General features: G+C 47.8%; 1 protein-coding gene across 1 annotated transcript in view; it reads right to left on the reverse strand.

Moving 5' to 3' along the window:
• The window catches only part of LOC134908901 (cytochrome P450 2K1-like), a 97,345-nt gene that overhangs the window by 22,517 nt on the left and 53,203 nt on the right, over positions 1-21,625 (reverse strand). The window contains exons 6-8 of the mRNA XM_063915128.1: positions 20,724-20,897; positions 9,841-9,982; positions 4,863-5,047 (exon numbers count right to left, since the gene is read on the reverse strand). Of these exons, the coding sequence (XP_063771198.1) occupies positions 4,863-5,047; positions 9,841-9,982; positions 20,724-20,897 (501 nt within the window). The remainder of the gene's footprint in view (positions 1-4,862; positions 5,048-9,840; positions 9,983-20,723; positions 20,898-21,625) is intronic.

The raw sequence follows: 21,625 nt of genomic DNA on the forward strand, positions 1-21,625 counted from the left end.
TTGAGGAATCCACGGCAATTTTTCGGATTCCCGTTATAACGAGGAGGAGTGGGAAGCTGAAGGCGTGACCTGGTTCCAGACAAGGAGGGAACATTGCCAGAGACAACCACTAGAGCGGATACTGGAACTGGAGCTGGGACCACTGAAGCCAGCGAAGTCTGGATTTGATCCAGCCGGCCAGATAACTCCTGGAATTAATGCATCACCTGATTCTGAGCTGCTTCCTGACTCTGTACTCGGGAAACCAGGTCCTGCATGGCGCTTGCCTCTGGGTTCCGATTCCCCGGGTCCATGTGGCCTGAGTATACTGTCACTGGCCTGGACTGAGGATGTTGTGAACTCGGGGATTCTTCCGATGGTTGGGAAGAGGAACCACAACTGAGCCGGAAAAGGGGAGGCCTAATATAGGATTTCCTCATACAGGACACTGACAGTGGAGTTTGATGAAATATTGAAGAGCTTTATTGCGGGGAAAGAACAACTTAAAGTCAAATGTCAAAAGAATAAATGAGGGAAATGTCCAGACCCACTGAAGGGTTTTGTGAGCAGTATTAGAGATGCTGGTAACTGAAGAAACTGTGGGTGATGTTTAAAAGTCACTGTTAACTTGAGGAACTTATAAATGATGATTAAAGGCACAGATAGATAAAGAACTTGTGAGCGGTGACAGAGACGCTGATGATGTGAAGAACTGAAGTGCAGGGGTTTTAGACGCTGTTGATTTGTAGAACTTGTGAACGGTGACTGAGACGCTGATGATGTGAAGAACTGAAGTGCAGGGGTTTTAGACGCTGTTAATTTGTAGAACTTGAGAACGGTGACTGAGACGCTGATGATGTGAAGAACTGAAGTGCAGGGGTTTTAGACGCTGTTGATTTGTAGAACTTGTGAACGGTGACTGAGATGCTGATGATGTGAAGAACTGAAGTGCAGGGGTTTTAGACGCTGTTAATTTGTAGAACTTGAGAACGGTGACTGAGACGCTGATGATGTGAAGAACTGAAGTGCAGGGGTTTTAGACGCTGTTAATTTGTAGAACTTGTGAGCGGTGACAGAGACGCTGATGATGTGAAGAACTGAAGTGCAGGGGTTTTAGACGCTGTTGATTTGTAGAACTTGTGAACGGTGACTGAGACGCTGATGATGTGAAGAACTGAAGTGCAGGGGTTTTAGACGCTGTTAATTTGTAGAACTTGAGAACGGTGACTGAGACGCTGATGATGTGAAGAACTGAAGTGCAGGGGTTTTAGACGCTGTTAATTTGTAGAACTTGAGAACGGTGACTGAGACGCTGATGATGTGAAGAACTGAAGTGCAGGGGTTTTAGACGCTGTTAATTTGTAGAACTTGAGAATGGTGACTGAGACGCTGATGATGTGAGGAACTGAAGTGCAGGGGTTTAAGACGCTGTTGATTCGCAGAACTTGAGAACGGTGATTTAGGCCCACAGCCACGCTGATTCCTAGGAGCACTGGTAACTGGACCGGAGAGAGATATACCCGCCGCTGAATACACTGGAACCGGTGCAGCGAACTGGCAGCTGGAAATGCCGGAGACACTGGGGTACAACTGCAGAGATCCTTGCCGGGAACAAGAGCGCTGGCATCTACGTCAGGGAAAGACGATACTCAGGCACTGAGGCTCCGTTCGGCGTCTGACTTTGAATTCCCCCGACACCGCTGGATTGGCGGAGCAGTCTGATGACGTCACCTGCCCCCCGTCCATGTGATGCCGGGTGTCATGGCGGCGCCCATGCCCCGGAGAACCGCCGGGAGCCGCGCCAGCCAGACGCCGGAGCCCGTGGCCCACCGAAGGCAGAGGCCGCAACACCGACCAGCAGACACGCAGGGGTAAGCGCGGCGAACGCCGCCTCTGGTGTGTGACACACATCTTCTGAAAGATAAGGCCATTCAGGTTCAATCGGACAATGTAACGACAGTGGCCTACATAAACCAACAAGGCGGAATGAAGAGCAGAGCTGCAATGTCAGAGGTAACAAAAATAATCCTCTGGGCGGAAAAGCACGCAGTGGCGCTGTCAGCAATCTTCATTCCGGGAGTGGACAACTAGAAAGCGGATTTCCTCAGCAGACAAGATCTCCATCCGGGAGAGTGGGGCCTCCACTCAGAGGTGTTCACAGAGGTGTCAAGTCTTTGGGGCGTACCTCAAATAGACATGATGGCCTCCCGTCTCAACAAGAAGCTTCGGAGGTACTGTTCCAGGTCGAGGGACCCACAGGCAGTGGCAGTGGACGCCCTGGTAACTCCGTGGGTGTTCAAGTCAGTGTATGTGTTCCCTCCACTTCCACTCATCCCAAGGATTCTTAAACTAATAAGAAGAACAAGAGTTCAGGCAATCCTCATTACTCCGAACTGGCCAAGATGGGCTTGGTACGCGGATCTTCTTGAGTTACTGTTGGAAGATCCGAGGCCTCTTCCTCTTTGAAAGGACCTTCTGCAACAGTGGCCATTCACTTATCAAGACTTACCACAGCTACGTTTGACGGCTTGGAGGTTGAACGCCAGATCTTAGCTCGGAAGGGCATTCCGAACAAGGTTATTCCTACCCTGATACAGGCTAGGAAAGGAGTAACTTCTAAACATTACCATCGAATTTGGACAAAGTATGTGTCTTGGTGCGAGTCCAAGAAGTTTCCTATGGTGGAGTTTCAACTAGGGCGGTTTCTCCTCTTTCTGCAAGCAGGTGTGGATGTGGGCCTGAGGTTGGGCTCAATAAAAGTCCAGATTTCGTCCTTGCCCATTTTCTTCCAGAAATAATTGGCTGCCCTCCCTGAGGTTCAGACTTTCCTGAAAGGGGTTCTGCACATCCAGCCTCCATTTGTGCCTCCTACGGCACCTTGGGATCTTAATGTGGTGCTGCAGTTCCTGCAGTTGGATTGGTTCGAACCTTTACAGGAGATTGATGTCAAGTTCCTTACTTGGAAGGCGGTCACACTATTGGCATTAGCATCTGCTAGACGTGTGTAGGAATTAGGGGCATTGTCCTGCAAGGCCCTACTTGATTTTCCATGAAGATTGAGCTGAGCTCAGGACGCGTCAGCAATTTCGTCCAAAGGTTGTGTCGGCTTTTCATATCAACCAACCTATTGTGGTGCCAGTGGCTACAGACTCTTCAATTACTTCATAATCTGTGGATGTTGTAAAGGCTTTGAAGATTTATGCGAAGAGAACTTCTCGTCACAGAAAGTCGGACGCTCTGTTTGTCCTTTATGATCCCAACAAGGTTGGGTGGCCTGCTTCTAAGCAGACGATTTCTCCCTGGATCAGGTGTACTATCCAGCATGCTTATTCTATGGCAGGCTTGCCGTGTCCAAAATCCGTAAAGGCCCACTCTACTCGTAAAGTGGGTTCTTCCTGGGCGGCTGCCAGGGGTGTCTCGGCTTTACAACTTTGCCGAGCGGCTACTTGGTCAGGATCGAACACGTTTACTAAGTTCTACAAGTTCGATACTTTGGCCTCTGAAGACCTTCAGTTTGGTCAATCGGTTCTGCAGGAGCCTCCGCGCTCTCCCTCCTGTACTGGGAGCTTTGGTACATCCCCATGGTACTAATGTGGACCCCAGATTCCTCTAGGACGTAAGAGAAAATAGGATTTTAATTACCTACCGGTAAATCCTTTTCTCGTAGTCTGTAGAGGATGCTGGGCTCCCGCCCAGCGCTTAGTTTTCCTGCATTTTTTACTTAGTTAAGTATTGCGTTGTTACTTGGTTAAGTACTGTATTGTTACTTGGTTAAGTAATATTGTTCAGCGGTTGCTGACTTGATTCAAGCTGGTTAGCTTGGTTTTCTGTTGTTATGTGTGAGCTGGTATGAATCTCACCACTATCTGTGTATTTCCTTCTCTCGAAGTATGTCCGTCTCCTCGGGCACAGTTTCTAGACTGAGTCTGGTAGGAGGGGCATAGTGGGAGGAGCCAGCTCACACTATTAAACTATTAAAGTGCCCATGGCTCCCAAGGGACCCGTCTATACCCCATGGTACTAATGTGGACCCCAGCATCCTCTACGCACTACGAGAAAAGGATTTACCGGTAGGTAATTAAAATTCTATTTTCTGCACCTGGGCCACGCCACTGGATTGGCTAGTACTTTATCTCTCTCCACTATATCACCCTCTAAGACTTACTACATCTCCCCCATAGTATTATAGGTCATTGCAAAGAGAAAAGGTGTGTACAGCCTGGGTCTTTTTCAGGTGGAACATTTCCTGTACAGCTCCTGCCCAGACAGTAGCCCTCTTCATAAAATGGCTGACCACTCGCTTCAGGAGTTAGGCTAGCTTACCAGTACCTGGAGCAGCAACCAATCCCTATAAGGGAGGGCTATAGGTAAATCGCACACCCCGGCAACTAAGACATTCACTGACACAAGTTCAGTTAGAGACCTGATGGTAGGCAGCTGTGTCCTGTAGACACTGTCCTTCAGGGTATGGATTGCAGGTCTCCTTCCCCAGCCCTACACCAGCCCACAACATTTACTCTGAATATAGAACCTCAGTAAAAAGGAAGGGTTCCATTCAGGGACATCAGGGTTAGGCTGCCGGGTGGGGGGTGGTGGTGGTGGTTTAAGTCTAGTTTGCAGAAAGGGGAGGTTAGGAACCACTGACAAGGGTTAGGTTTAGGCTGCGGGAAGGGAGGGTTGGGGTTAAGGGGAGTTAGTTAGAATTCCAACAATAGGGATGCCACGGTTGGTATTTTGACCGCTGGCACTCTAAACGCTGGCATTTCAACCCCAACCCTGTGAAATATTTCATACAAAATTCCCATTTTAAAAAAGAGAAAATGACGTCTCTCTCAAATTTACTCCCATATATGTAATCGGCTATACGTCATAACAATAAGAACCTTTGGTAAATAGTAGCCCTGGAATATAACATCTCTTGTAGTCTCCCGCGGCAGGTTCATGGGCAGAATATTGGCGAATCTCTGCGTCTCATGGATGACTGCGTTGGTATAGGGCATAGTCTTACGGTGCTCGATTCGTGGCTGCGCTGACCCAATCACTTTATCAATTTCTTCATGGACCTTTTCTAACAGACATGGAAGGGGAAAAAAAATATGTATATTAGTTACATTTTTTGTTTCTCTATATAAAATGTGTGTATAAATGTGTGTATAAATGTGTGAGCCTAATAATTCCTCCATTATCCCTACTATTCCAGCCCATCTTCTTTACTAGATCTTTCATTTAGATTTTCTTCCACTCTGAAATTTTTTTCCATAGAAGCTGCAGCTTCTGGTGACTTCAACGCAAACATGTTTCCAATATGTGTCCTTTTCTCAGCAGAGCTGTCATTTACGGGTGTGGATTATTAGATCTACACTAAAAAGGTCTACAGTCAATAGGTCATGGAATAGGTCAACATGGAATAGGTAGACAGTAGAAAAGGTCGACAGGGTCAAAATGTCAACATGGAAAGGTGACAAGTCTTTGGGGAGTTCCTCAAGTAGACATGATGGCATCTCGTCTCAACAAGAAGCTTCAGAGATATTGTTCCAGGTCGAGAGACCCTCAAATAATTGCAGTGGATGCACTGGTGTCACAGTGGGTGTTTCGGTCAGTGTATGTCTTCCCTCCACTTCCACTGATACCAAAAGTTCTCAAGCTCATAAGAAGAACAAGGGTTCGAGCGATCCTCATTGTCCCAGACTGGCCAAGGAGGGCGTGGTATCCAGATCTTTAGGAGTTGCTCATAGAAGATCCTCGGCCTCTTCCTCTTCGCGAGGACCTGCTGCTGCAGGGGCCGTGCGTGTATCAAGACTTACCGCGGTTACGTTTGACGGCATGGCTGTTGAGCGCCGGATCCTAGCCCGAAAGGGTATTCTCAAAGAAGTCATCCCCACTCTTATTCAGGCCAGGAAAGGAGTAAAGTCTAGACATTACCACCGTATTTGGAGAAAATATGTGTCTTGGTGTGAATCCAAGAAGGCTCCTACGGAAGAGTTTCACTTGGGACGTTTTTTCCATTTTCTGCAGGCTGGTGTGGATGTGGGCCTAAGACTGGGTTCAATCAAGGTCCAGATTTCGGCCTTATCGGTTTTCTTTCAAAAACAATTGGCCTCCCTTCCAGAAGTTCAGACGTTCGTGAAAGGGGTGCTGCACATCCAACCTCCATTTGTGCCTCCGGTTGCACCATGGGACCTTAATGTGGTGTTGCAATTCCTTCAATCAGATTGTTTGAACCTCTACAGGAGATAGAGTTGAAGTTTCTCACTTGGAAAGTGGTCACGCTATTGGCCTTGGCATCCGCAAGGCGGGTGTCTGAGTTGGGGGCCTTGTCTCACAAGAGCCCTTACCTGATCTTCCATGAAGATAGGGCAGAGTTGAGAACTCGCCAACAATTTCTTCCGAAGGTGGTTTCGTCTTTCCATACATACCAGCCTATTGTGGGGCCAGTGGCTTCTGACACCTTCACTGCGTCAAAGTCTCTTGATGTGGTTAGAGCTTTGAAAATTTATGTCGCAAGAACAGCTAGGATTCGGAAAACAGAGGCTCTGTTTATCTTGTATGCTCCCAACAAGATTGGGTGTCCTGCTTCTAAGCAGACCATTGCGCGCTGGATCAGAGGGACGATTCAGCATACTCATTCCACGGCAGGATTTCGATACCGAAGTCGGTAAATGCCCATTCTACTAGAAAGGTGGGCTCACCCTGGGTGGCTGCCCGGGGGGTCTCGCCGTTACAACTTTGCCAAGCAGCTACTTGGTCAGGGGCAAACACGTTTGCAAAGTTTTACAAGTTTGACACCTTGGCCGATGAGGACCTCAAGTTTGGTCAATCGGTGCTGCAGGGTCATCCGCACTCTCCCGCCCGTACTGGAGCTTTGGTATAACCCCATGGTACTGAAGTGGACCCCAGCATCCTCTAGGACGTATGAGAAAACAGGATTTAAATACCTACCGGTAAATCCTTTTCTCCTAGTCCGTAGAGGATGCTGGGCACCCGACCCAGTGCGTACTTTACCTGCAGTTGTTAGTTTTGTAGTTACACGAGTGTTGTGTTACGATTATTTTCAGCATGTTGCTGCAATTGTTCATGCCCATTGGCATGTGTTAAGTTGAATGCCATGTTGTGCGGCATGGTTGATGTGTGAGCTGGTATGAATCTCACTGTTTGTTTAAAAGTAAATCCTTTCCTCGAAATGTCCGTCTCCCTGGGCACAGTTCCTATACTGAGGTCTGGAGGAGGGGCATAGAGGGAGGAGCCAGTTCACACCCTTGAAAAGTCTTAAAGTGTCCATGGCTCCTGCGAAACCGTCTATACCCCATGGTACTGAAGTGGACCCCAGCATCCTCTACGGACTAGGAGAAAAGGATTTACCGGTAGGTATTAAAATCCTGTTTTCTTCGTGAATGTACTCACCTTGCTGCCACTGCTGAAGAAATTACTGGGTTAAATGATGCCAATGTCACTTTTTCCTGAAGATATGCACATGCACAGTAGCAAAAATCACTGTAAAAATGGTGCTGACTCCATTTTCTCAGAGGCATGCACTGCAGACTCTGGCATATTGCACAAGGAGTCTTCACTGTGCATGTGCTGGCTCAAGGGGGACTTGCATGGAGATTGTATTGACATGTAGTTAAATGGTTGAATGCTACATGCTGTCTTTTAACTTAGTGTCATTGTTCATGACTCATCAGCCTCAATAACATCATCTGTATATGTTAATTGTGATTGACTCATCAGCTTCACAAACATCACATGTCTGAGGCACCAGACGATGTAAAGGTCAGCCTAATTAGACTGCAGGTGCATATTGATTACTTGGCTCTATAAAAGGGTCTGCATGTTCCCAAGCTTATCACTGTGTTATTGGAGCGGGACAATTGGCCTCCCTTCCAGAAGTTCAGACGTTCGTGAAAGGGGTGCTGCACATCCAACCTCCATTTGTGCCTCCGGTGGCACCATGGGACCTTAATGTGGTGTTGCAATTCCTTCAATCGGATTGGTTTGAACCTCTACAGGAGATAGAGTTGAAGTTTCTCACTTGGAAAGTGGTCACGCTATTGGCCTTGGCATCCGCAAGGCGGGTGTCTGAGTTGGGGGCCTTGTCTCACAAGAGCCCTTACCAGATCTTCCATAAAGATAGGGCAGAGTTGAGAACTCGCCAACAATTTCTTTCGAAGGTGGTTTCGTCTTTCCATACATACCAGCCTATTGTGGGGCCAGTGGCTTCTGACACCTTCACTGCGTCAAAGTCTCTTGATGTGGTTAGAGCTTTGAAAATTTATGTCGCAAGAACAGCTAGGATTCGGAAAACAGAGGCTCTGTTTATCTTGTATGCTGCCAACAAGATTGGGTGTCCTGCTTCTAAGCAGACCATTACGCGCTGGATCAGAGGGACGATTCAGCATGCTCATTCCACGGCAGGATTGCCGATACCGAAGTCGGTAAATGCCCATTCTACTAGAAAGGTGGGCTCACCCTGGGTGGCTGCCCGGGGGGTCTCGCCGTTACAACTTTGCCAAGCAGCTACTTGGTCAGGGGCAAACACGTTTGCAAAGTTTTACAAGTTTGACACCTTGGCCGATGAGGACCTCAAGTTTGGTCAATCGGTGCTGCAGGGTCATCCGCACTCTCCCGCCCGTACTGGAGCTTTGGTATAACCCCATGGTACTGAAGTGGACCCCAGCATCCTCTAGGACGTATGAGAAAACTGGATTTAAATACCTACCGGTAAATCCTTTTCTCCTAGTCCGTAGAGGATGCTGGGCACCCGACCCAGTGCGTACTTTACCTGCAGTTGTTAGTTTTGTAGTTACACGAGTGTTGTGTTACGATTATTTTCAGCATGTTGCTGCAATTGTTCATGCCCATTGGCATGTGTTAAGTTGAATGCCATGTTGTGCGGCATGGTTGATGTGTGAGCTGGTATGAATCTCACCGTTTGTTTAAAAGTAAATCCTTTCCTCGAAATGTCCGTCTCCCTGGGCACAGTTCCTATACTGAGGTCTGGAGGAGGGGCATAGAGGGAGGAGCCAGTTCACACCCTTGAAAAGTCTTAAAGTGTCCATGGCTCCTGCGGAACCGTCTATACCCCATGGTACTGAAGTGGACCCCAGCATCCTCTACGGACTAGGAGAAAAGGATTTACCGGTAGGTATTAAAATCCTGTTTTCTTCGTGAATGTACTCACCTTGCTGCCACTGCTGAAGAAATTACTGGGTTAAATGATGCCAATGTCACTTTTTCCTGAAGATATGCGCATGCACAGTAGCAAAAATCACTGTAAAAATGGTGCTGACTCCATTTTCTCAGAGGCATGCACTGCAGACTCTGGCATATTGCACAAGGAGTCTTCACTGTGCATGTGCTGGCTCAAGGGGGACTTGCATGGGGATTGTATTGACATGTAGTTAAATGGTTGAATGCTACGAGCTGTCTTTTAACTTAGTGTCATTGTTCATGACTCATCAGCCTTAATAACATCATCTGTATATGTTAATTGTGATTGACTCATCAGCTTCACAAACATCACATGTCTGAGGCACCAGACGATGTAAAGGTCAGGCTAATTAGACTGCAGGTGCATATTGATTACTTGGCTCTATAAAAGGGTCTGCATGTTCCCAAGCTTATCACTGTCTTATTGGAGCGGGACAGTGCTTTACAGCTATACAGTACATAGCCAATTAGAGATTTATACCTTATTATTTTGACATATGTTATCATCAATAAAACCTACTCTGGTTTGAAATCAACTAAGCTTCTTGCTCACATCTGCTATGCACATTGCACATGGGACCCCTCGTTGTATAAAAGGCCCATGGACAGACATGATCAAAGCAGTTATGCAGAATAAGATGAAAGGACTCTTACTCTGAATTTCCGGGTTCTGTATCATATACGTGATGGCCCAGCGGATGGTGACCGCAGTGGTTTCTGTCCCAGCCATAAAGAGACTCGTCACAACAGTCAGAAGATTAGTTTCATGGAAATATGTCCTGGGATCAGATTTTTCCTGGAAAAAAATACATTTTGCACATTTACTGGGGAAAAAACAATACAAAAAGGTTTTCTCTGTACAACGATGTATATTTGGGGAAAATTAAAGATCAATGTTATACCTTAGCAGTTCCTATATGCATCTTATAATATATCAATTTCTACAAATCCACATTCAATTTGTTCTAAAGTTGTATTACCCACTATTTACACTCACAACTATGAGAACTTTCAGGAACACATTAGAAAACATAGCGGGTAATTCAGAGTTGATCGCAGCAGCAAATTTGTTAGCTAATGGGCAAAACCATGTGCACTGCAGGGGGGGGGGGGCAGATGTAACATGTGCAGAGTTAGATTCGGGAGGGTTGTTTTGTTTCTATGCAGGGTAAATACTGGCTGCTTTATTTTTACACTGCAATTTAGATTTCAGTTTGAACACACCCCACCCAAATCTAACTCTTTCTGCACATGTTACATCATAGGCCCCCCCACTGAATTAGGCCCATTATTTGAAATCAGTTTGTACCAGTTTAGTATCGGCGGCATTTGACATATTTAGATTATCTAGATTTCACAAATACAACACCATTTCCATGGCCCTAAAGGGAGCGGCAAACTTTTGTAGTTTAATATGGCCTCAAGGGCAAAGGGTTTTAGGATACCTTCCTAGCTTTGGGGACATCTTCACCATGACAGCTGATTTTCGCATGAGCTGTCCTGGTTCGCTGGTTTTCTGACATTTGTGGGCCTATGGAGAGGAGAGAATGATACCATGTGGCGCAGGATGGTATACTTATCCCACCTCACTATTTAGCTTGCAAACTGTGAAATCTAGAAAGCTTCTTTTCTTTAAGGGAGCTATTTATCACAATCCATGGTCAGCTGAGGTGCCGGCCGGGACATCCACTACACCTCAGCTGAGCACACAGATCAGCTGACCGGGTTACAGAAGGAACTCACTGATCACCGATCCTGGGATACAGGTAAGCTATTTTTTTTTTTTTCTATTACATTTTGATTTTCTTTCTACATGCAGCTAGGTGACCCATCTGTTGAATGAGGGATGGGTGAGCTGCTTAATAGATCTCCGTGCAGCTCACTCATCGCTCACTGTCATCTCATCTGCCTGCTGTGCCTGTGTGCACGGCACAAAGCTCCCACCTGCAGAACGCAGGGAGGCCTCTATCTGAAGATGGCGTTCATTTTGTGAGGCTCACTCTGCATTATTTTACAATTTGCCTATAGTAAATCTGAAAAAGATCACATTTCTCAATACAGGTACAGATGCGTCCTCATACATCTAGCCAGAATACGCCATGTAGTACAAGAGGCCTGGCGTGAGTGAGCAGCCAGGTCCCGTCCAGCTCTGTTAACTTTGGGTGACCTTTTTTTCCAAAAATGTATCTTAATCACTGTAATGTGAATAGGACCATGGGCGTAGCTACCATAGGTGCAGGGGATGCGGTTGCTATGGGGCCCGAGTCGTCTCTGGGGCCCTGCCCTTCCCCTGCACCTAGCTGCTTAGCCCCGGCGCTGGCTGCTTTTACACTAGAAGTGTGCTCAAGCTGTGCTGCTGCTCACCCGAATGGCTCCGCCTCTCCTGAGTCCTAACTAACGCTGGGAGGAGGCGTAGGTGAGTCTGTAGGGACATCACTGGACCACGGGCACCACTCCTCCTCTCAGCGTCCACCTCCTCCTCCTCTAGATGGAGCCGGCCGGGAGAGCAGCAGATGAGGCAGCAGCACACTTCAGAAAACGGCGCCCTATATGGGAGTGCCCACCCGCTGGGAGAGGGTGCCTCTTGCAGTCGGGCGGGGCGGAGCAGAGCGGAAGGGAGGAGGGGGGGGGCTGGCTAACTGTGCTATGGGGCCCCAATGCGCATAGCTACGCCCCTGACTAGGACGTACGAGGAGACTGGGCTGATTAATGTGATACAGTATATGTGATAATTGCACATTGTGTGTGACACAGTCTGTATACAGAGCAAAATAGAACTTGTATTGGAAAAAAGCTGCAGCTGCTACATTGTAGCACTTTGTGTACAGATTCAGAGACTCAGTGGCACACAAATATACAAGTGTCATACAGTATATTAAATTAATTAGTAGAGTCTTCTTGTGCATCATAGTCACACTCCTTCTGTCTACTGTTCGATCTGATTGAACATTCTCACGCAACCTGAAGTGCCAAGAGGGGCTGTTTAGCGTGACAGTGGCACCATCCAAACTTGCAGCAGTCCTAAGACAGGTGCAGTTTATCCGTCCATGTATGGCTTCCTATGTGAGCGGTCCAGCATCCGTCTACACAACCACTTTCACCGTCACACCCGAAACACTCCCATAACACGCCCGTAAGACAGACCACTTCCGTGCACGCACTAAGACACCCGCCACCAACCAGGTCTCCTGACTGTGTCCTTGCGGCTCTGCATGACACAATTGGGATGCGTGCGCAATGCGACTCAGGCATCTGATTGGATCCCCCTCAGGGGTAAATGCAAAAAGAACCCTAAAGTCCTCTACTGGGTAATGCCGCATACAGATGGCGTTAGCCACCGAGTCCAAGCTCCGGAATGTATCTCATTCCAGAGCTTGGTACATATGGAAATGCGGCCAAAATGCTGAAGACAGGATCTTATGAGTTTTTGCTGCATTTTCGGCTTTTGTACATCCCACCCAGTGGCAAACGCTGGATCTGCATGGGATGGGGAGGGCTCCAGAACTGGGTGGAGCCAAGCATGGGGGTGAGGACTGAGGCGACCTAGTATATGCTGGGTCCGTAAAACTAGTGTGTGTGTGTGTGTGTGTGTGTGTGTGTGTGTGTATATATATATACACACACATATACATATCTACACATATATATATACCGTATACACACAAACATATATATATATATATATATATATATATATTTATACACACACACATACACATAGCATATTAAACATGCATACATATATACATATTTATATATATATATACATACATACAGTACACGTATATATACACATGTATATATATCATATGTGTGTGTTGGGTTTGTGTGTGTATATGTATATATATACACATGTGTATATATTAGAGATGAGCGGGTTCGGTTCTCCGAGATCCGAACCCCCCCGAACTTCACCTATTTTACACGGTTCTGAGGCAGCCTCGGATCTTCCTGCCTTGCTCGGTTAACCTGAACGCGCCCGAATGTCATCATCCTGCTGTCGGATTCTCGCGAGATTCGTATTCTATATAAAGAGCTGCGCGTCGCCGCCATTTTCAATCGTGCATTGGAGATTGAACGGAGAGGACGTGGCTGCGTTCTCTCCCTGAAAAGCTCCGTAATCTGTGCTCAGTGTGCTGCAAATATCTGTGCTCAGTGTGCTGCAAATCTCTGTGCTCAGTGTGCTTTATTGTGGGGACTGGGGACCACCAGTATAATAGTAGTACAGTACAGTAGGCCATTGCTGTATCTTGTAGCTCTGTGTCACTGCAAGCATCCATTCCATATCTGTGCGGCATTTTTGTGAGCAGTATATATAGTATTACAGTGCAGCATTTTGGTGACCAACAGTATATAGTTGTACAGTAGGCCATTGCTGTATCTTGCAGCTCTGTGTCACTGCAATTATCCATTCCATATCTGTGCTGCATTTTTGTGAGCAGTATATATAGTATTACAGTGCAGCATTTTGGTGACCAACAGTATACATATATAGGCCCTCATTCCGAGTTGTTCGCTCGCTAGCTGCTTTTAGCAGCTTTGCACACGCTAAGATGCCGCCTACTGGGAGTGAATCTTAGCTTTGCATAATTGCGAATAGAAATTTCTTTGCAGTTTCTGAGTAGCTCGGGACTTACTCTGCCACTGCGATCAGTTCAGTCAGTTTCGTTCCTGGTTTGACGTCACAAACACACCCAGCGTTCGCCCAGACACTCCCACGTTTCTCCAGCCACTCCCGCGTTTTTCCCAGAAACGGCAGCGTTTTTTCGCACACACCCATAAAACGGCCAGTTTCCACCAAGAAACACCCACTTCCTGTCAATCACACTCCGATCACCAGAACGATGAAAAATCCTCGTTATGCCGTGAGTAAAATACCTAACTTTTGAGTAAAATAACTAAGCGCATGCGCTCTGCGAACCTTGCGCATGCGCAGTAAGCGACTAATCGCAATATAGCGAAACTCGGCAACGAGCGAACAACTCGGAATGAGGGCCATAGTACAGTACAGTAGGCCATTGCTATTGATATATTACTGGCATATAATTCCACACATTAAAAAATGGAGAACAAAAATGTGGAGGGTGAAATAGGGAAAGATCAAGATCCACTTCCACCTCGTGCTGAAGCTGCTGCCACTAGTCATGGCCGAGACGATGAAATGCCATCAACGTCGTCTGCCAAGGCCGATGCCCAATGTCATAGTAAAGAGCATGTAAAATACAAAAAACTAAAGTTCAGTAAAATGACCCAAAAATCTAAATTAAAAGCGTCTTGCCAATATGCCATTTACGACACGGAGTGGCAAGGAACGGCTGAGGCCCTGGCCTATGTACATTGCTAGTGGTTCAGCTTCACATGAGGATGGAAGTATTCATCCTCCTGCTAGAAAAATGAAAAGACTTAAGCTGGCAAAAGCACAGCAAAGAACTGTGCGTTCTTCTAAATCACAAATCCCCAAGGAGAGTCCAATTGTGTCGGTTGCGATGCCTGACCTTCCCAACACTGGACGGGAAGAGGTGGAGCCTTCCACCATTTGCACGCCCCCTGCAAGTGCTGGAAGGAGCACCCGCAGTCCAGTTCCTGATAGTTAAATTGAAGATGTCACTGTTGAAGTACACCAGGATGAGGATATGGGTGTTGCTGGCACTGAGGAGGAAATTGACAAGGAGGATTCTGATGGTGAGGTGGTTTGTTTAAGTCAGGCACCCATGGAGACATCTGTTGTCCGTGGGACGAATATGGCCATTGACATGCCTGGTCAAATTACAAAAAAAATCACCTCTTCGGTGTGGAATTATTTTAACAGAAATGCGGACAACAGGTGTCAAGCCGTGTGTTGCCTTTGTCAAGCTGTAAGAAGTAGGGGTAAGGACGTTAACCACCTAGGAACATCCACCCTTATATGTCACTTGGAGCGCATTCATCAGAAGTCATTGACAAGTTAAAAAACTTTGGGTGACAGCGGAAGCAGTCCACTGACAACTAAATCCCTTCCTCTTGTAAGCAAGCTCCTGCAAACCACACCATCAACTCGCTCAGTGTCAATTTCCTCATTAGACAGGAAAACCAATAGTCCTGCAGGCCATGTGACTGGCAAGTCTGATGAGTCCTCTCCTGCCTGGGATTCCTCTGATGCATCCTTGAGTGTAACGCCTACTGCTGCTGGTGCTGCTGTTGTTGCTGCTGGGAGTCGATCGTCATCCCAGAGGGGAAGTCGGAAGACCACTTATACTACTTCCAGTAAGCAATTGACTGTCCAACAGTCCTTTGCGAGGAAGATGAAATATCACAGCAGTCATCCTGCTGCAAAGCGGATAAATCAGGTCTTGGCAGCTGCGTTGGTGTTAAATGTGTGTCCGGTATCCACCGTTAATTCACAGGGAATTAGAGAATTGTTTGAGGTACTGTGTCCCCGGTACCAAATACCATCTAGGTTCCTTTTCTCTAGGCAGGCGATACCGAGAATGTACACAGACGTCAGAAAAAGAGTCACCAGTGTCCTAAAAAATGCAGTTGTACCCAATGTCCACTTAACCACGGACATGTGGACAAGTGGAGTAGGGCAGACTCAGGACCATATGACTGTGACAGCCCACTGGGTAGATGTATTGCCTCCCGCAGCAAGAACAGCAGCGGCGGCACCAGTAGCAGCATCTTGCAAACGCCAAATCGTTCCTAGGCAGGCTACGCTTTTTATCAATGCTTTTCATAAGAGGCACGCAGCTGACAACCTCTTACGGAAACTGAAGAACATCATCGCAGAATGGCTTACCCCACTTGGACTTTCCTGGGGATTTGTGACATCGGACAACGCCACCAATATTGTGCGTGCATTAAATTTGGGCAAATTCCAGCACGTCCCATGTTTTGCACATACATTGAATTTGGTGGTGCAGAATTTTTTTAAAAATGACATGGGCGTGCAAAAGATGCTGTCGGCGGCCCGAAGAATTGCGGGCCACTTTCGGCATTCAGCCACCGCGTGCCGAAGACTGGAGCACCAGCAAACACTCCTGAACCTGCCCCGCCATCAGCTGAAGCAAGAGGTGGTAACGAGGTGGAATTCAACCCTCTATATGCTTCAGAGGATGGAGGAGCAGCAAAAGGCCATTCAAGCCAATACATCTGCCTATGATATAGGCAAAGGAGGGGGAATGCACCTGACTCAAGCACAGTGGAGAATGATTTCAACGTTGTGCAAGGTTCTGCAACCCTTTGAACTTGCCACACGTGAAGTCAGTTCAGACATTGCCAGCCTGAGTCAGGTCATTCCCCTCATCAGGCTTTTGCGGAAGAAGCTGGAGAGATTGAAGGAGGAGCTAAAACGGAGCGATTCCGCTAGGCATGTGGGACTTGTGGATGGAGCCCTTAATTCGCTTAACCAGGATTCACGGGTGGTCAATCTGTTGAAATCAGAGCACTACATTTTGGCCACCGTGCTCGATCCTAGGTTTAAAGCCTACATTGTATCTCTCTTTCCGGCAGACACAAGTCTGCAGATGTTCAAAGACCTGCTGGTGAGACACTTGTCAACTCAAACGGAACGTGACACGTCAATATCTCCTCCTTCACATTCTCCCGCAACAGGGGCTGCGAGGAAAAGGCTAAGAATTCCGAGCCCACCCGCTGGCGGTGATGCAGGGCAGTCTGGAGTGAGTGCTGACATCTGGTCCGGACTGAAGGACCTGCCAACGATTACTGACATGTCGTCTACTGTCACTGCATATGATTCTGTCACCATTGAAAGAATGGTGGAGGATTATATGAGTGACCGCATCCAAGTAGGCACGTCAGACAGTCCGTACGTATACTGGCAGGAAAAAGAGGCAATTTGGAGGCCCTTGCACAAACTGGCTTTATTTTACCTAAGTTGCCCCCCCCCCTCCAGTGTGTACTCCGAAAGAGTGTTTAGTGCAGCCGGTCACCTTGTCAGCAACAGGCGTACGAGGTTACTTCCACAAAATGTGGAGAAGATGATGTTCATCAAAATGAATTATAATCCATTCCTCCGTGGAGACATTCACCATCAGTTGTCTCCAGAAAGTACACAGGGACCTGAGATGGGGGATTCCAGTGGGGACGAATTAATAATCTGTGAGGAGGGGGATGTACACTGTGAAAGGGGTGAGGAATCGGAGGATGATGATGAGGTGGACATCTTGCCTCTGTAGAGCCAGTTTGTGCAAGGAGAGATTGATTGCTTCTCTTTTTGTGGGGCCCAAACCAACCAGTCATTTCAGCTACAGTCATGTGGCAGACCCTGTCACTGAAATGATGGGTTTGTTAAAGTGTGCATGTCCTGTTTATACAACATAAGGGTGGGTGGGAGGGCCCAAGGACAATTCCATCTTGCACCTCTTTTTTCTTTAATTTATCTTTGCATCATGTGATGTTTGGGGACAATTTTTTTAAGTGCCATCCTGTCTGACACTGCAGTGGCACTCCTAGATGGGCCAGGTATTTGTGCCGGCCACTTGGGTCGCTTAGCTTAGTCATATAATACTATGGGATCAAAATTACCCCCAAATTCTATTATTTAAGCTGTTTTTGAGGGTTTTTTGAAAAAAACCACCCAAATCCAAGACACACCCGAATCCGACAAAAAAATTTCAGGGAGGTTTTGCCAAAACGCGTCCGAATCCAAAACACGGCCGCAGAACCGAATCCAAAACCAAAACACAAAACCCGAAAAATGTCCGGTGCAGATCTCTAATATATATATATATATATATATATACATACACACATAAACACATAGCATAGTAAACATGAATACATATATATATATATATATATATATATATATATATACACACATACAGTACACGTATATATACACATGTATATATATCGTATGTGTGTGTGTGTGTGTGTTGTGTTTGTGTGTTTATATGTATGTATATGTAGAGATGTGCCCTGTGGGCACATCTGTGGTGCTGTCCCTAGCTGGGGACAGCGCTGGGGCAGCTTGTCTGTCCCCAGCGCTGGGTGCGTGGCGGCGGGTGTCCGGTGCAGGGATTACCCTTTTCCCTGCACCGGACCAGAGGCGTTTGAATCTTGGCGCCCTCCGGGAGCCAATCGCGGCTCCCGGAGCGGCAGCCAGTCAGAGAGGGACGCGGCGAGCCAATCGGCGCTCGCCGCGTCATAGGCCCCGCCCCCGGCGTCTGACGTCAGACGCCGGGCGGGAGCCGAAGGGACGGAGCGCGCGGAAGAGCGCGAAGAAGAGAGACGCCACGCGGAGGAGCCAGAAGAGGTCATCGCGGTCGGAGTTCGGGTGGCCGCGGAAGAGGCCTGAAGACGTCCGGCGGCAGGAAGATGTCTGGCGGCGGCTGGACGCGGCGAGGCGACGGCGGCGCCGCTGGCCAGGACGGGCCAGCGGCCGAAGATTGAAGGAGAGCGCCGGAGAGGTCACCAGGGGTGGGAAGCAAAGAGCTGACGAAGCTTCCCCCTGGTGCCTCTCCCAGCGGGTCAGGTAGGCCCTTTTCAGGTGCCCCTGTACCCGCTCCTCCCTAGACCACCGGGTGTTCGGGCAATAGGCCCGTGGGCACAGTCAGGCCCTCCCGGCCTGTGGGCATGTAGTCGGGCCCTCCCGGCCCGTGGGCACATAGTCGGGCCCTCCTGGCCCGTGGGGGCATTTAGTCGGGCCCTCCAGGCCCGCGGCCAATTAGGGGTACATTAAGGTGACCCTGGGCATTAGGCCCAGGTCACCCAACGGGCACCAGTTAGGCGGGCACTAGGCCCGGGGGCATATCAGGCGATAGGCCTGTGGGGCATTAGAGGGCGCTAGGCCCTAGTGTATTTTGGCAGTAGGTACATATAAGGTGACCCTGGGCACAAGGCCCAGGTCACCCAACGGGCAGCAAGTTAGGCGGGCGCTAGGCCCGTGGGCGAAGTCAGGCCTCCGGCCTGTGTGCAGTTAGGGGGCGCTAGGCCCAGTGAACAAGTGCCCCCGAGGTGAATAAAGGTGGCACCGGGCACTAGGCCCAGGCCACCCTGAGGTGTTAGGTAGGCAGGCCCGCTCGGCCTGAGCCCTAAGGAGAGAGTACGGTAGGTGGGTGAGCTGTGCGGCCCCCACTACTGGGTGTTCTGAGTCGGGTAACTAAAGGGACCGTACCGTCGCTTGCATTGTGTATCGTGATGTATGTTACCATGCGGGGCAAAGTGTGAGCTCGTTAAGTGTGTTTAGTTTTGTTGCACCACACCCACAGAGCTAGTTCGAGGGCTCTGCCGTTGTAGTTAGTATAGGGTGTGACACTAGGTTAGAGTTAGGCCCTGCACGGCTGTTTGCTTGTTTGTTTACCTCCTTACAGGGACCTGTAAGAGAAGAAGACGTTCGCAGTGCGAAAACTGACGGTGAGTAACATCTGTGTGCGTTTGTCCCTTGTCTGTCCCCGAGCGCCGGAATCAGGATTGCTCACGGACGTGAGAATCCTTTTCATCACACTACGTGCGAGAGCGCGAGTGTGTGAAATCTGGGTGGCTGAGGCTTCGTGCCGGTGATGACCATTCACCCAACCAGTGAAGGTCGCGGTCACCCCTGGGGTATCCCCTGTTCCAGTGGAAGAAGGGTCGATACCCCCTTTAAGGTATATTATTCTCTCCTCAGCTCGGTCGTCGGTCAGCTCCGAGAGGGAATCGCCGTGTCCGGATCCGACTGAAGATTTCCAGGTCCGTTGAAGGTTCCGGTACCTGAAGGTGAGAGAGAGCGGCGCCTGGTGAGTACCAAGTCTACACCTGCACGGCAGCAGGCACCACACGCACCGCAGCCGCACCTCTCACATATATACATGTGTATATATGTATGCACATGGATATATATGTACTACAGGTTGAGTATCCCATATCCAAATATTCCGAAATACGGAATATTCCGAAATACGGACTTTTTTGACTGAGATTGAGGTAGTGAAAACTTTGTTTTTTGATGGCTCAATGTACACAAACTTTGTTTAATACACAAAGTTATTACAAATATTGTATTAAATGACCTTCAAGCTGTGTGTATAAGGTGTATATGAAACCTAAATGAATTGTGTGAGTGTACACACACTTTGTTTAATGCACAAAGTTACAAATTTTTTTGGCTAAAATGACATTCAGGCTGTGTGTATAAGGTGTATATGAAACATAGATGCATTCTGTGCTTAGATTTAGGTCCCATCACCATGATATCTCATTATGGCATGCAATTATTCCAAAACACGGAAAAATCCGATATCCAAAATACCTCTGGTCCCAAGCATTTTGGATAAGGGATACTCAACCTGTATAATTAAAATAAAGTAAACTTTTATTAAGGACTTACAAGTGCCACCAGGAAGACAGCAGGCTGCAGAGGACGCTAGACAGCCATTAATAATACTTGGCTCGCAAAATGGAGGGGGGCTTTCTGGGTGTTCGGAAACCCCCCTGCGTGCGCCACTGCAGCCGTATTCATTTTATTCTTAACCAATACTAATCAGAGCAATTTGAGACCCTGCATGCAATATTAGCACTACCATGTAAATTATTTAGTAATTATATATTCTCATTACCTCCTGCTGCTTGACAAGAAATGCATCAAGGAATCCTCGTTGGTCATCTCTGTCCAGTCCTTTCAGATGATTCTTGTACTCAGCGGAGATGACAGCGTGCAGGTCAGCTATATTCTGCTTGATTTTACTGTGCGCACCGGGCAGGTACCGGAAGAAAGGAAGCACGTTGTACAGCTAAGAGTGAACAATAATTGTTAATAACATATCTGCAGCTAATTAGCCATGCTCGTACCATCACCCAACCAGCCACATCCACAGTGGTAGAACACTAACAGCCCCCCCTCCCCCCAAACCCTGTCACTGACTGAGGAAAGATGGTCAAATCCTAACCTGGTCTGAGGGGCAAGGCCGCAGTATGTAAATAGCTGCATGCTGCTTCTTTGTTGCCACTGGCAGCATACAGCTCAGGACTAAATGATGATGGCATTCCCACACCCCTATCTGCTACCCCTATACACATCTTCCTCTAGGAGTTACGCCATTACTCTGCCAGTCAGAGCCGGCCATATGCATAGGCAAACTAGGCAATTGCCTAGGGCATTTGATATGCCTAGGGGCATCAGCAGCTTCTGCTGATTAAAATGATATGCAGCATACCTATATTCTGTGTGTAGCATTTCATATGCAGATACAGCCACAGTCTCACACAGTATATAGGCATGCTGCATATCATTTAAGGGCACTAATAATGTGCAGCAAATGGGTAGGGGGCACTATGTGTCATTATGTGTATAAGGGCATTAATAATGTGCGGCATATGTGTAAGGGACATTATGTGTAAAAGGGCATTAATAAAGGTTGTCATAATGTGTAAGGTGCATTATGTTTATAAGGACATTAAGAAGGTGTCTCATATGTGTAAGGGGCATTACTGTGTGGAATTATGTGTATAAATGCATTAC

The sequence above is a fragment of the Pseudophryne corroboree genome, chromosome 4, assembly GCF_028390025.1.
Source record: "Pseudophryne corroboree isolate aPseCor3 chromosome 4, aPseCor3.hap2, whole genome shotgun sequence".
In the NCBI taxonomy this organism is placed as follows: Eukaryota; Metazoa; Chordata; class Amphibia; order Anura; family Myobatrachidae; genus Pseudophryne; species Pseudophryne corroboree.